The sequence below is a fragment of the Pieris napi genome, chromosome 14 (assembly GCF_905475465.1).
Source record: "Pieris napi chromosome 14, ilPieNapi1.2, whole genome shotgun sequence".
NCBI classification, from domain to species: domain Eukaryota; kingdom Metazoa; phylum Arthropoda; class Insecta; order Lepidoptera; family Pieridae; genus Pieris; species Pieris napi.
Window position 1 is genome coordinate 7,191,028 of NC_062247.1, and position 15,641 is coordinate 7,206,668.

The 15,641-nt window shown below is 33.9% G+C and overlaps 2 protein-coding genes across 3 annotated transcripts; one reads left to right on the plus strand and one right to left on the minus strand.

Annotated features, from left to right (window-relative positions):
• Window positions 1-167: 167 nt before the first annotated feature.
• Window positions 168-1,217, minus strand: LOC125055747 (leucine-rich repeat-containing protein 57-like). Its single transcript, XM_047658292.1, has one exon. It carries the CDS (start codon window positions 964-966, stop codon window positions 244-246), a length of 723 nt encoding a protein of 240 aa, XP_047514248.1. The 5' UTR covers window positions 967-1,217; the 3' UTR covers window positions 168-243.
• A 168-nt stretch (window positions 1,218-1,385) lies between these two features.
• LOC125056027 (polycomb protein Pcl) lies at window positions 1,386-11,080 on the plus strand. 2 transcript variants are annotated; one of them, XM_047658841.1, is made up of 11 exons: window positions 1,386-1,738; window positions 2,698-2,910; window positions 3,600-3,893; window positions 4,555-4,700; window positions 5,491-5,586; window positions 5,980-6,062; window positions 6,874-7,069; window positions 8,256-8,423; window positions 8,787-8,896; window positions 9,168-9,972; window positions 10,633-11,080. In XM_047658841.1, the coding sequence occupies exons 1-11, from the start codon at window positions 1,723-1,725 to the stop codon at window positions 10,990-10,992; spliced, it is 2,487 nt and encodes an 828-aa protein (XP_047514797.1). In that variant the 5' UTR covers window positions 1,386-1,722; the 3' UTR covers window positions 10,993-11,080. The 2 variants fall into 2 exon arrangements, with proteins under 2 accessions (XP_047514797.1, XP_047514796.1); XM_047658840.1 differs by having other exon boundaries at window positions 1,387-1,738; window positions 9,168-9,978.
• The last annotated feature ends 4,561 nt before the right edge of the window (window positions 11,081-15,641 follow it).

The following is a 15,641-nucleotide window of genomic DNA, read 5'->3' on the forward strand; positions in this document are numbered from 1 at the left end:
CAATTTGCCACAATAATTATAAGAGATTTATGATTCAATTTAAGTTAAAATAAAATTTTATAACAAAGAAAACGAAATGTTTATAAACATTTTAATTAAATACCTTTATTTTTATTAATAGATTATAACTTATACAAAATATGTGCAAAATTTACAAATTTCTAAAATACAATAAATATTTGTTTTATTTATAAATTGATGAAAGCTTGCTTTGTTGTGCCATGCGAAACTGTAAAGATAACATCAAAACATCTTTTTCTTCATTGCCGTATATCTTTCTGTATACTCATTATATCCTTCCACTGCAGCTAATTGTTTTGATTCAAACAAATTTCCATCTACATTGAGTGTGTGAATTTTTGAATCTCTCAATAGGCTTGGCCGTATTGTATCTAAGCAAAGACAATTCTCTTCTAATTTCAATATCTTAAGTCTTGGTGCTTCATGTAAATCTTCAGAAAGAACAGAGATTTCATTTTGACTTAGATTTAACTCCATTGCATGAAAATTTGCCATGCCACTTGGAATCTCAACAATCTTGTTATAAGATAGATCAACTACCTCCAGATTTTTAAGTCCAATCAACGGTTTTGGAAATTGTTTAAACTTATTGTTGTTTAAATATATTTGTTTTAAATTTGACAATTCAGCAATTGGGTGGGGCAATAACTGTATAGAGTTATGGGAAACATTTAACAATTCCAGTTTTTTTAGATTAGCTATTGTACTTGGTAAAACTTGAATAGAATTGTCACATAGATTTAGTTGTTTTAACAACTTAAACTTTGTTATATCGTCAGAAATACATGAAATTTTGTTCTTAGATAAGTCCAAATTCCTTAAACTTTCTGATAATTTGTAAACTTCTGTAGGTATTTCTCTCAATTTTGGCTTATTATTAGATATTTGTAGTACTCCAGTCTTTGATGCAGTTTCATAGTGTTGCTTTAGACCTGCATTCCCCATAATTCTTGACAGTTAAAAAAAGTTATTATAAATGTTAAGTTTATTACCTTATCTGAGAGAAAAATAAAATAATTTTAAACATGACAAACTTTTACTGTAATATCGTGAGAAATCTTCAGATTGTATTACTTGATGAGGTGCAGATTTTTTTGACTCACTCTAATTAACGATTTTTAATTCTTAGTAATTCCCCTGTGAATAAAATCTTTACTTTTTCCTTTGATAAATATTTACTGTCAAGTGTCAGTGTCATAGACTCTTTATATTATATATATAGCCATATAGGGTACTAACTACTAACTGGATTATGTCTCTGTCAATTGATTATGGCAAGTATAATTTGCGACTTTTTAGCTACTGTGGTTCTATTCTATACCAAAAACATTAAACTTAACTCTTCACTGTATTAAATTAAACCTTCTGTAGTCTATTAAAATTTAGTTCTCCTGCCCCTAGAAATCCAAGAATCAGTCCTAGTATTTTAGATAAATTACACAAATTGATAAAAAAAACTAATTTTGTTTACTTAACAAAAATAATTTATTGTGTTGACTCCAAAATGTTTATTTTATATTGTTATATTCATTCATGTTAAGTTGTGTTTCAAGTATTTTAACCGCGGGAAAATTACTCGACGTTTGACTACTCTAATGGCCGCAGTAGCGCCAATGCGTGTAGTGTTTGTTACCTAAAATGAATTTAGAATTGTGTTAGACGTTTATTTATTCTACCTTTTTCGTACTTTTAAGTGTGGAAATGGATATTAATGCTGGTAAGTCCAACTTCACTATATTGGTTTTAATTGTTACCTGTTTTAGATCGAAAACTACACGTACGAGTGAACTTATGTTTCAATTTCTAGTTATGAGTATAAAATACACTGAAAAAACGTCTTTCTTTAACCTAGACAATAAATCCGAATATCAGTTTGTAGTCGTTGCATTAGACGATCCAAAATTCTGTAATGGGCTTAATCTCTCATCGTGTTTTGGGAATTAAGATTATTGAGTACAAAAAGTATTTCTACTAAACAGATCAGTTTGAGTGTATGAATCTCATAAGCTATAATTTTTATTTGCTCCATGTAATTTCGTGAAATCTGACTGGTACTATTGCATCTCTTTGTACATGGGTTCCATGTACATACAAGTAGGTAGTTAATGAAATTTTGGACTATAAAATAAAAATAATCTTAATATAATATACCTTGTCTTATAGTGATTGCCTTTTAATTTAAATGTTCTGGGACCTCTACCCATTTTTGGTTTTAATACATTTTTGATCCTGTATAGCTTTATTTTCATATCAAAAAATATTTGCATTAGAATTAATAACTAGTGTTTTTGTTTATTGCATGCAACTGGATATTTATTTTAATGTAAGTATATATTATTATACTGGATTATTCTGTATTTATTTTAAAGAAATATATTCTTTCCTAAGAATTCAATATTAAAAATCTAAATCTGCTCAAATTTTCAAAACTCATTTCATATTGCTACACATCATTCACAAACTCCTAGTAAAATACTCTATTTTGATTATGAGTGATTATTATAAATACATGTATCTTGTTTTCTCAGCATTGAACCTACAAAATTAACCACAAACTAACCTAATAATAATATATACAATGTAACAGAAATTTATAATCTCTTAAATGTAATCATATTTTTTAGATAGGCATCTATTTTTAATCTACTTAAGCAATATATCTCATCTTTTTCAAAGAGGTGTCAACACAACTGTCCTTGATCGATGCCCTGTTGAGCAACTTTGACAAAACAATACCACCGAGTCCAGACAAAAAGAATGAGAAAAAAGAGGAAGAAACACAGGATGCAATGCCAGACTCTACAACTAATACTGAAAAGAGTATTATAAATCCATTCCATTGTGGAGATGATGTCCTTGTCCCAAACAAGGATGGGAGATATTATTTAGGTATGACTTACTTAAATATGTTTTGCTATTGACATCGAAACATGTAAATAATACAGAAAATATTTTACTTATAGTAGTAGTAGATTATTATATAGCATAGTAGAATTTGTATTGGAAAGTCTATTGCTATAAAAAATTATCATCTTGCTAAGAGAAATAATACATTGTTGGGGTAAATTATGTAGAAACATCTGTTGTTGTCATCTTGTTCTCTTTAAGCCATGTCTTCTTAAAGTTCTTGAAGCCATGTCATTCTAACCAACGCCACACAGATAGTTTATAGGCATGTACTTTGAACCTGCTACTGTATATAAAATTATCAATAACATAGCCTAGGAATTCACATACTTAAACAATTAAAAGATAATCTAATTAAAATAATAACTAAATCTGTTCTTATTGAAGCAAGAGTGCCTTACAGGTGTGTGTGAGTATGTTATGTTTCTGTGTAAACTATTACTAAAACAATCAATGAGGAAAAACCAACAATGAGTTAAGAAAGACTTAGAACAAGTGTTGAAGTTTGGATTTATTATTTCTTGAAAATCTTAGTTTCTAAAAAAGAACTTTATCTATTCATTATTTTTAAGCTCTTTTTGCCTTACTCATTAATAGTTTAAAAACTATAGCCATTAGCCACGGATGATTAATTTTCGTACTGGTATGTAGATCAACCAATTTGTTCACAGGAACAATAGTAGAGCTGAGCACTAGTAATGACAATGATTCTTGTGAAGTGGGAACGGGGGTTGCTAGATGTCTGGTCAAATTTGGGGATGGGACTCATGCGTGGGCGCCGGTCGCCACACTCAAATTGCTTAGCGCCCCACCAGCTGACGATGGTAGGATTATGTGCGTCGTGTGCAAACGGAGAGAGGGCCTGGCCTCTAGTCCCGCAACGAATGCAATTATTGCCTGCGATATGTGTGGCAGGGGTTATCATGCTAAGTGCCACACGCCGCCTGTTGATGCTTGGATCAATGGTGAGTAAAATGTATACTATTTGAGATAAATAAAAATAATTCAGTGAAGATGGCATGCCAACAATCTCAGAGAGTTCATTCTATAGTCATGTATGGGAAAATTATTATTTCTTTGTTCCAAGGAATGTCATATTATGCATTATGTATATCAGTTACCTAAGACCATTGTTTCCCAACATGGGCCCACGCCCGTCAGGGGTGCAATTAATTGTTAATGGGGGGCTATTCAAAAATTATTTGGAATTCAGTTTTTAAAATTTACTTATTGTCTTTGGTTAACATTTTCCTGATATATTCTTCGTAAATCTATCATTTTAGTTTCTTAAGTTTGTATAAAAAATGAATTAAGAAAGGGTAAGGTGGGGCACAGCACTGAAAAGGTTGTGAAAAACTGCCTCAGTATCATTCAAAACATTAGTACAGTTAAGTTTAAATAATATCAATTTGTTGAAAAAGGTTTCCTTCTTAATTTAGAATCTTTGATAATGTATTGCTAGACTCGACGATGATTTATTGGGATTCTTTATAATGTTAACATTCATTATACATGTTAATGGTTAACAAGAAAATATGTTGGCGTACAGTTATTAAAATGTTGAAACTCACAACCTCATGATTGAAAGTGCCCAACATTGCTTAAACTAAGCAAACTTATGTTCAGGTGCATCATGGCACTGCAAGCGCTGCGTAGACCAACGGTACCGCGTAGCCGCAGCCGAGAATCGCGCGAGCAAGAGAACTGACCTATTCCGGTTCAAGGGCGGGCAACAACGGCGGCAGCAGCAGGAATTAACTCCACCTTGCGATGTAAGTAAACGATTTTAAAACAAATGGTGACTTTCACAAGTATAATACGCGAAATAGAACTAATTTGAGTGTTCGACCAACCAGGCTCCAATAGATAAACCACTCCTTATATGGAAATTGTATTCGTTTTTACAACAAACTCCCAAGCGAAATTAGAGAATTATCACTAAATAAATTCAAAGCCCTCGTTAAATGAAAATTAATCAAAAAAGCTTTTTATAAATTTGAGGAATACTTAAATGATTTTAATCCTTGGGATTGATATTTGCTCTAGTTCAAACAATTTGTATGACAATACTTGGCGTTTAAAAAGAGTGGCGGAAAGTTTCTTACCCGCTCTACGCCCTTGACTTGCGAACTGGTAGTAAATGAAAATTTACAATTAATTTAACTTCTTTCTGACAATTCATAAGTGTACTTGTTTTACCTACATGAATAAAGATATTTTGAGTTTGAATAAACGAAACTTGCCTTTAAAAGATCTGAAGTCGGACCTAATTTTTACATTAATTGGTTTACAAATTTGGTTAGTTAAAGAAAAACTTAATCTCTTTACCGTAAATCTCTCAATTTATTTGTTAAATTTAGAATTAAAATCATTTAATTGCAACCCGTGATTCCAATTTTTTTACTTTTTATCTATTTTTTTTTCTCTTGTAATATCAACCCATGCTCATGTATTCATATTTTTCTCTTTTATGTAAGTAATTATTTATTTATGGTAATGTTTGTAGTAGGTAAAAAATTGTGTGTACATTATTAAAATGTGATCCATCTTATTTCCTTACAGACCGCATCAACAACTTCGTCAGCTGCGTCAGACGCGGGTAAAGACCAAAGCGAGGGACACTGCTACTGTGTAGAAAAAAGTGATTGGTTAGCTCAGGCAAGTATTTTATTTAATACCGACTGACCCGGCAAACATTTTGCCATGTATATTATTTCTAGGAAACATTTTTTTAGTTTAAGAAAAATAACTAGTATCTACTATAATAAAAAAGGGGTTGATCGTAGAGGGGTGAAAATTAAGGGTTGTGTATGCTGCATCATAAAAAAATAAAAACATAAAAAATTTGCCTAAAAATAAAATTTTGGGGGATGAAAAATAGATGTCCGATTCGCAGACCTAACCTATATGCACAAAAAATTTCACGAAAATCGGTCGAGCCATTTCGGAGGAGTTTAATTATAAACACCGTGACATGAGAATTTTATATATTAAATTGAAAATTCTATATTTGTAAATATAATTTAAAAAATTATGTATACTTTTTTTTAGATGTTATTATGCTGCCGATGCTCCCGTTGGTTTCACCAAAGATGCGTTTCAAGTTTACAGTATCCTTTATATGCAGGTGATAAGTAAGTTACAATTTTTTACTTATTAAAGATATGAAATTTGATATGGAGCAGTGTTGGCCTAGTGGCTTCCGCGTGCGACTCTCATCCCTGAGGGCGTAGGTTCGATCCCCGGCCGTGCACCAATGGACTTTCTTTCTATGTGCGCATTTAACATTTGCTCGAACGGTGAAGGAAAACATCATGAGGAACCAGCTTGCCTTAGACCTAAAAAAGTGGAGGCTGATCTTCTCCTCAGATTCAGAAATCTGAGGCCCAGACCTAAAGAGGTTGTAGCGCCACTGATTTATTTTAAAGTTATGAAATAATTATGATATTTATCCGTCATTATCGATAAATGTCAAAAATTGCATACCCTTTGGGGACAAATTTCTTTATCAATACTGGTTTATCAGTAGTTAACGATTTAAATTCTACTGCTCATAGCAATTGCGATTACTATTATTGTATTATGCAAGCCAAAAAAAGAATATACACACATCAACAATAATATGTTTTTTAATGAGACAAACTCTCTCAGACATTGAACATTCCAAACTAGCCAAATTACTTATTAAACTACTACTACAATTAACAATGAAAATATTAAATACTTTTGCCTTGTTAACACAAATATTTTGTATTGAAAAAGGCTGTATTTAGTCAGAAAATAAATTTTTCTTTAAAGAAGTCTATTGGTAATATAGTTGAAATCGGTCCAGTAGTTATTGATTTGTTACCAACATATCAGAATATTCTCTTTATAATATAGACACGGATAACACTGCTTACAATGAAAGCGTAGACTGATGTCTCATTTTTTTTTAAATTTCAGGCTGTACATATTCGCGTGTGCAAATTGCAATGGCGGCACTGAGTTTCTTCGTCGTTTGGAGTTATGCTGGTTAGACTTGGCGCATTTGGCCCTTTACAACCTCACCGCCTACAACGCGCCTAATTACTTCGACCTGGATACAGTCATCATGCCGTATATCATGGACAATTGGCATGCTTTGCAGCTTCCAGAGAAGGTAACTTTACGTAATTAAACTATTAAATTAATCTGTGGACTGTCTAATAAAAATGTTGGTAAATCTCAATTTGAAGCCGTAGGTTCGAACCACAGCGGAGTAATCTTTTCTCTAGCTGATTAAACATTTGCTAGTATGGTGAAGGAAATATAGTGTGGAAACTGGCATGCCTAAGACTGGTGTATGCTAATCATCTATTAGAAAAAAAAATCAAGAAACAGTATAGGTTTCTTTAATTACCTATTTGATTACGGCATTACATGATTTGGAACTCAGATTAGTAGAATTTGTAATCTTTATAAAACCATAATCTGACTCACGTCTGAAGCTGTCGAATCAGAAATATTATAAATTTATATAATTCAAGGTTTTTCTTTGATATTATTTCAATCTACCAGACTCAGACTAAAACGCCTATATAGTCTGTTTCACTCTAACGCGTACCGGCCGCGCTCACGTCTTACGTCACCGATCTCGTGACGATCACGTGACGTGATAGAGAGAGATGGGAATGCGCAGTATGCGTTCTGTCCCGCTCTAACGCGTAATTGCCGTCGTCGTGTGTTAGGTTTTTTTCGTTACGGAATTTCTTGATTCGGTCGCCGCGCTCAAAGCCCGCGATAATATCTATGCAATAGCTTATAAAACATTCGTACGGTTCTATCATGGACACGGCCGTATGTTGTACGTGAATACGTATATAATCGATAGATTTAAAAACTAAAACAAAAATTATACTAATTAAAAATTACGCAGTAAAGTTGCCGTCAATTTTACTTTGTATGTAGAGGAAAGATTCGAAACTACTACGCCAAACTGAATCCCACGATTTTGCTTTAATTTGATTTTTTTTTGCATTGCCCCGTGTAGTAGCAAATTTAAACATCAAACGTCAAAATAATAAAATTTTAATTGTATCTATTTTTGTGTAATGTACAATTGTCATAAGTTTTCTTGACATTTATTTAAATATTTCCTCTCTGGTGTCATAAATGTCTATTTGGCATTCGCGACAAGTCTGCTATGTATTTAAACTCTGAATAGGTGATTTTTATTTTGTATTATATGGTTTTGTGCGATTTTAGGCACCCAAAATCTCTATATACATGGCTTGTCTATCAGGAATACATTTCATTAATTAATTTTCAACTTTATTATTTTTGTAGTGAATAATTAAATTTTTCAGATGTGGCGGACGCCAGTCAACGAGAGAAGAGAGCGTATTCTAACGGCCCTAACGTCCTCTCGTAAGCGTTTTAAGTGTGGTCGGGAGATGAAGAAGCGCGCTACGATTTGGGGCCTGAGATTGCGCAGACCGCCGCCGCCGCCGCTACAGCTCTCTGCGCTGGAACAGGTTTGTTCTTTATTCAAATATTAATATAAACCTAATATGTTCCACAATTTTCTTATTTGTTCCAAATGATTGAAACAATAAACACATACGAAGAGGTACCATAGAGATATTTTTTTGTGTACTAATTAATGTAATACTTTCACAAAAACGTATCTGTTCAGATCTATTATATAAATTAATCTAGCTACAAAAGTATATTATGAAAACTGAGTCATGTTACACTGATTTATCTAAAGAACTAATCTAATATCTGTTAATTTAAATAATTTCATAATTATTTTTATACTATTATAAATTTTTTACAAAATTGGTTACCATATTGGATAGTAAAAATCGAATTAATTAATTTTAAATATTCAATAGGTTCAAAAAGGCGTTCCATTAACGGATGACATGGTTCGTGAATATGCTCCAAAATTACGGTTTCTGCCCCGACCCCCATCACCGCAAACTGTCACATCTCTAGAAGATTGGTAAGACAATTAACATTTAACATATAATAAATATTGAATCACAAGTATCTAATGGTCTTTAACATAAGGAATTCCACATTTTAATAACAAATTTAAGAAATTGAAATCTATTGATTTTGCCCGCGTAACAGATAAATAGAGACCTTCCCTTTGTGCCTAAGTAATCATTTGTTTTATTAGTATGGTTAAACCAATCACAATATTTCTATATGTATAGTTTTGTTGTCTGTTTAATATTCTTATTAGTACTAATAACATTTTTTGTTTTCAGTTCCCTACCCTCTAGTAGCAACAATGAAAAGAGTTCCTATAAAAATAACCAGCATAATATGATCGTACCTGTTGATGGTCATTGGCTAAATCTGATGATGGGAAAGCGGTTTCATGAAAATCTTAACTCCAATTCTGAAAACGACTCAACCAGTTCCTATGAATCAGCAAAGACATGTGAACGGGATGACCAGCCCTCACCAATTTGTACTTCAACGGAAACAAAATCCGACACCAAAGATCATTTAGAAAAACTGTCAGAAGTCCTATCAGAATCGAATGAAGCTAAGTCAACTTGTGAAACAGCCGATCGACTGCCTCAGCTAGACCAAATACCCAAAGATGAGCCCAATAAGGATTGTACGATCACTCACTCGGCCAAACTAGCTACCATGAACCTGGAAGTGTCGAAGTTATCCACAAAAAATATCATAGAACATTCCAAAATTATGTCCCTCCAACACATGGACCGTGTACCAATTAGTTTAATGCCAGAAGAGTCTTCTGGAGACGAGACCTCTAGTAGAGGAACGTTAGATGTAATAATACCACCCCTGAAGGACTTTCAAGGGAAGAACAACCCGTTCCTTATGAACTCTCACTCTAAGCCCTTCACGTCGAATATGAATGTGTATAGACAAAATGGAAGACTGAACTCACGCTTTTCACTGCCAAATCAGTTAAACCCATTGTTTGGGCCTGTTATTAGGCCTATGAAGAGAAAGCTTAGCGAAAAAGATATAGTAATAGGACCCAACGGAGAAGTCAAGAGAAGAAAGTATAGACGACCTAAGAAGCATTTACAGTTACAGGTGAGAAATTCCCTTTACTTGAAAACCCTTTCAAGTATTACGTAAGCAGATTTACTGCCCTTTACCCTTCCTCTTGTCAAGTAAGCAAAGTTCTCAAAAATAATAATACGTAAACGTATAAATTTTTTGTAGGAATCCTCGAAAATGCATTACGTCTTCAAGCATAGACAATTTGTGGGTAATATTGTGTACAAAAGTAAATAATCACTGTTGTCGTTGACCCGTGTGTGTCAGTAAAGGAGCGTTCAAGTATTACGTAACGAATTTGGGGAGGGGGGGTGTCCTTTTTTACAACGTTACGATGCGGGGCGGGGATTGAATTAAGCCGTTATTGTTAATATTATTTTCGACCTTCCAGTACTTTACACCATAATGGTAACTTTTAGGTATAAAGAGTCACTAGGTGGTCACGAAACGTTTTACTATACTTGGGTAGAGAAAAACGTTACGGCGCGTTAAATGGGGGGGGGGGTCAATAATCTCCAAAAATTGCGTGACGTAATACTTGAACGCTCCCTAATCTGTTTAACAATTATTGGTATTTTGCTGTCAAATTAGAAAATAGTCAAACCAGTGATTTAATGTAGTTAAACATTTAGTTTTTATGAATGAGAGGAAAATATTATTCATTAAAACTATCTTTGGTTTTTTCAGTTGAATAAGTCATGTCCACTGCCAGACGACGTATCAAAAGTCGTCACCCCAACGGAGAGTGAAGTCCCACCGAGCGGAAACACAAACGCACACGGGCGAAGACTAAGACAGCGACAGGAGAAAAATTACTATGAAAATTCGCGACGAAACACAAATAATACTAGTATCAATAGTGTTAAAAGCCTCCAACTGAGCCCTCATAAGGTGGACAGCGGCGCCTGCGCACCGGACGCTTTATCCGCCCTAAAGTCAAGTGTCCAGTCGTACTTTCGCGCTGGGCAAACGTTTCGTGTATTAGCTCGTCGTAGTTCTCCAGGTCTTCAGCCCGCATATCTTATCGAATGGGACTCCACCTCATAGAATATGAATTTATTTATACATATTAATAAGTGCTTGTCTACGTGTACAGTATCGAGGAATGTGATATAATTATATTATTCCAAGAGTATTTTTCGTTTTATTTGAAAATGGGAAGTCTGAAATGATTAGGGAGAAATACGAAGATATACTAAGCCATTACGATAATATAAACGACGACTATATGACGACTCATTGGTCTAGTGGTTCCCCTGACTGTGAATCCATGGGTCCCGGGTTCGATCCCCGGCTGAGACGAACATCGATGTGATGAGCATTTGGTATTGTGCTTAAGTCTTGGGTATTTAAATATGTATGTATATCCGTTGCCTAGTACCCATAACAAGCTTCACCAGCTTAGCATGGGACTCGGTCAATTGGTGTGAACAGTCAAAAAAAGAAAAAAAAATATGACTTTTATTCTACACTATTCATATAAGTTGTATAAGGTTTGTTACTTTATTTGTTAAAACAACATTACTAAACTGGTTTAAAAAATTCACCTGTAAGTGATAATCTCAGTACTATAGTTTTATTTTCCTTTCGTTTGGAAGCCTAATCTTTTACATTTGAATGACGAATCGTCACAAAATCTGGCATCCGTATCATATTATCACAATTTAACATAAATGTTTTAATAAGAACAGCGAATTCCTGAAACAGATGTTCAATCACCTACCCGTGTCTGCTTTTTACACCACGTGAATAGATTCATCATCCAGTGGCGTTATAAAGATCTTACTATGAGATAACTCTTTGTAGACACTAGGCCTTAAAAAAATACCTACCAATATGATAAACTTGATTCCTGGTTCCACGATGTTTCAAAATTTTAATTTACACTAAAGGTTATATCCAAAACGTTATATCACGTATAGTTCTGCAATTCTGTAACTCACTTTTCGAACTCATTGTGACGCAGTCATTTTATGATTTGACATCCTGATAAACAATAAACTACAAGCTCCCACCTTTTCAGAATGCCAAATTATAAAAAAACTGCTTCACGACTGATTTGAGAGCGACCGCCGATGCGAAAACCGCTGTGTGAGTTCGAAAAGTGAGTTACAGAATCGCAGGGCAGGACTCATAATTAGCGCAAGTCTCGACTAAATATTACTACTAATACAGAACTATAAGTTCATAACAGTGATCATTTAACAATCTCGTATATGACCATTAGTAGTACGCGTTTTTTTTTATAGAACAGGGGGCAAACGGGCAGGAGGCTCACCTGATGTTAAGTGATACCGCCCATGGACACTTTCAATGCCAGAGGGCTCGCGAGTGCCTTTTAAGAATTGGTACGCTCTTTTCTTGAAGGACCCTAAGTCGAATTGGTTCGGAAATACTTCAGTGGGCAGCTGGTCCCACAAAGCCGCTTTCCGCCTGCCTTGAGTAACGCTCAGTTGTGGAACGGCGGACGTCGAGGTGATACGGGTTAATAGGCAAACTATCAAACATTTACACGCCACCAGCCACTTTAGCCTTTATTCGAAGCATCTCCGTAATCTAGATGACTATGAAACATACAAGAACTTTGTCGCACGTCGCCGATTTCTTAAAATATAATATGCTAATAAATAATTATTTATTTAATATATAGATAAGGAAATTGGAAATTATTATTCACTTTTCAGTTTGATGTGCTTTAAAAGCGTGTTTTTTAGTTTTTTTAAACTATTATTTATTTTTTAGTTAAAAGTTAAATTGTCATCGATCTTTGACAGGTGCGCAAAATTTGAATAAAATCTGTCCGTTTAAAGTGGGTCAAAATCGAGTCCGAAGGAGTCGGTTACATACATACAGGTGAAGCTAATATGAAGCGTATAAAAAGCGAATTACAGACCCAAGACCTTCGTACGGACTAAAGGGGCCGTGGCCCATGTCTTCACAGAAAATTATGCACCTTCATACGTAAATTTTTTTTTATCATTTATAAGAAAGCATTACCCGATACTTCACCAAGTCTAGGACCACTGCAGACCTGGTCCCGTACTCTGTTACTTCCAATAGTGACTACGATACCGATCCCGACGGTGTAGTTCTCTCAATTTCCGTAGCGCTGATGTCGCCACCTTGGGATCGCGCGAAACGATCGCTCGAAAACTTTACGAGCATTTATGTATGAGTTGCTCGTATTTCGTATTGATAGGTATTATAGTTCGGACATAAGAAGGAAAGTCTCTGCATTATCACAGGAGGTAGATGTAAAATAAAATCTACTAAATAATTTGTCGTAGCCGTAGTTTGGTCCATTTATTGATATTAAAACCCCCTGAATCCAAAAAAAATGGCAGCCATTTTACTTACTGACCTTAACCATTACAGTTCGTTGAAGTCCGCTATTACGAGGAAAAGTATTATGGTTAATTAATAAGATTAGTACTATTTTTTACGTTTACGTAGTACCTATAACTATTTTTTGTTGTTATTTTGACATTTATATTCACCTGCGAACATATTATGAATTCTGATCCGAAAAAAAACATGAAAAAGTAAAAAAAATAAATAAATAAACACTCAAATGGAGGGCCTCATAGCCTAGCGGTCTTATTAAGTGGCAGCAAGTTGAGTGGTATCGGGTTCGATTCCCGGTTCGAGGGCAAGTTTTAATTTAATTTAAAGGGTCACCTTACATATAAATATTAATAAAATAATAAAGAAACTTTCAATATGTGAAGTATACCTGCCTCCTCCTGTTAAGATTGGGACTTTGACACATTTTTTAGACAGCGTCGACAGAGCTTTAATCTTAAGTGATGATGTCAATCTAGGGTTCATTAATTGGAGATCGCTAAATAATGAAGTTTTTATAACACCTTGTAATTATAACAATACACTTGGCTTTGCCTTTATTGATTTTATGTCTATGAATAGCCCAAAGCAATGTAATAGTATAGGTAATAGTGATGATCGTTTCTTGTATTTAGTATTAAGTAATATGTCTAGTATTAATGTATCAGCCCCCTCCGACTCGTTAAGTAAAATATACGCGAATCATCCTAGTTTATTGTTAAGTATTAAATATTCTAAAATATCTTTTTTGCGAACGAGAGGTAACACTTAACTAAATTTTTAAAAAGCTGACTATGTGTCTATTATAGGGGATCTGAAAACCATTGATTGGAATGATAGCCTACGCGCTCATAATGATGTTAATGATATGGCATCTGAGTTCTACAAAATCCTTAACACCTTGTATATTATGTTTTAATTGTATTTTTTAAATTTCTATTTTTTGTTTGTGAAACTTGTGTTAACGTTAATTGTCACACATTTTAGATGTAAGTTTTTGTAAAATAATTAGTAGATTAAGTATTATGTGTGATGTCGTAAGCCTAATAAATAAAAAAAAAATAAAAAAAAATTGTTCTCGGCCTTTGGGACGGTTGTGCGGTACCGGGCGAGTGCCATGGAGGACACGGCCGAATTTCGAAGGCAAGCACGAATTGTAAAAATCTTATACTTGACGCTAGCTAATGCACAAACCGTGCCAGAGCCATAAAAAAAACACTCAAATGGTCTGCTTTTGGAATATCAGTGGCCTGGGTGTCGTCTACAACGTTTATGTTTTTTTTTATATACAATATAATCAGTCAGAGGCAGATATGATCAAATGACATAGCATACGTTTATCGACACTTAAAGCGCTCTTAATAGAAAAGGCAGCGCTACGATGGTGGCAGACTATTTTTCTGCGGCCTTTCGCAGGGGTTTTAAACGAACACTGCAGGTCTGAAAAGCGTGCATGTCATGTATATCTGTTTAAATTATAAATCTTTAAAATTCATAACTTGAAAAGACGAGAGTCCTAGATGTCTGCTATTTTTCATTTTGACAAGGTTTCTTAACATCAGTCTTTAAAGCAGACAAGAGCAAATGATATAGTACCTGTTGTTTTTTTTTACAATTTAAGGGGATGTCAATTGACAACGCATCGCATATTATCGCTATTAAGTCTGCTACATGAGGAAATCATATTTTAGATATTTTTCTCACCAGCTCCCTAGCTAGGAAGTCTCTATTTATTTTAGGAAATCAGTAAGATACAGTAAAGGCCCTGGAGCAAGTTTCACAGAAAGAAAATATTTTTTGGAGATTTACGAAAGTTTGCAGTTTTACTTGCGCTTTTATAATAAAAAAATAATCAGGAAAATGACATGTAAACAATGAGGATGATGGTATCTGAGCATAGTCAGTCAGTCAGATGGCAAAGACATGACCCAAGAGAAACGTGTAGGGATAGTGAGAATAAAAATATTTCTAAATATCACCACGGATAATAATATAAAAGATAGTGAAGATGGTAAAAAAATAGTGGTCGAGATAAATTAATGTTGTGATATTTTTAAGTTATTTAATTAATAACTGTGTTTCCTTGAATTAATATATAAAAATAATCGAGTTTTAAATATATCAATCTAAATATTGTTAACTGCAGTTAATTGACAGTGAAATCATTGTTTTAAACGAATGAGTATGATCATAAATATTAGAGCATTTTCTTTACGAAACTGTAAGGACTATGGCGTTGTTGCCATGTTATCATAGTTTAACTTTAGATTGGATCATGTCTATCCAGAGTTTGGTTTATGTCTCAATAATAAAAAAGGCGGTATCGTACGTTGAATATCAATTTAAACAACAGA

What these genes read in the sequence shown, in the direction of transcription:
- LOC125055747 (XM_047658292.1), bottom strand. Translation starts at nt 966, where the DNA reads ATGGGGAATGCAGGTCTAAAGCAACACTATGAAACTGCATCAAAGACT.
- LOC125056027 (XM_047658840.1), top strand. An exon ending in AATTAACTCCACCTTGCGAT is followed by an intron (nt 4,701 to 5,490) that starts GTAAGTAAACGA and finishes ATTTCCTTACAG; the next exon opens with ACCGCATCAACAACTTCGTC. An exon ending in CTTTGCAGCTTCCAGAGAAG is followed by an intron (nt 7,070 to 8,255) that starts GTAACTTTACGT and finishes TAAATTTTTCAG; the next exon opens with ATGTGGCGGACGCCAGTCAA.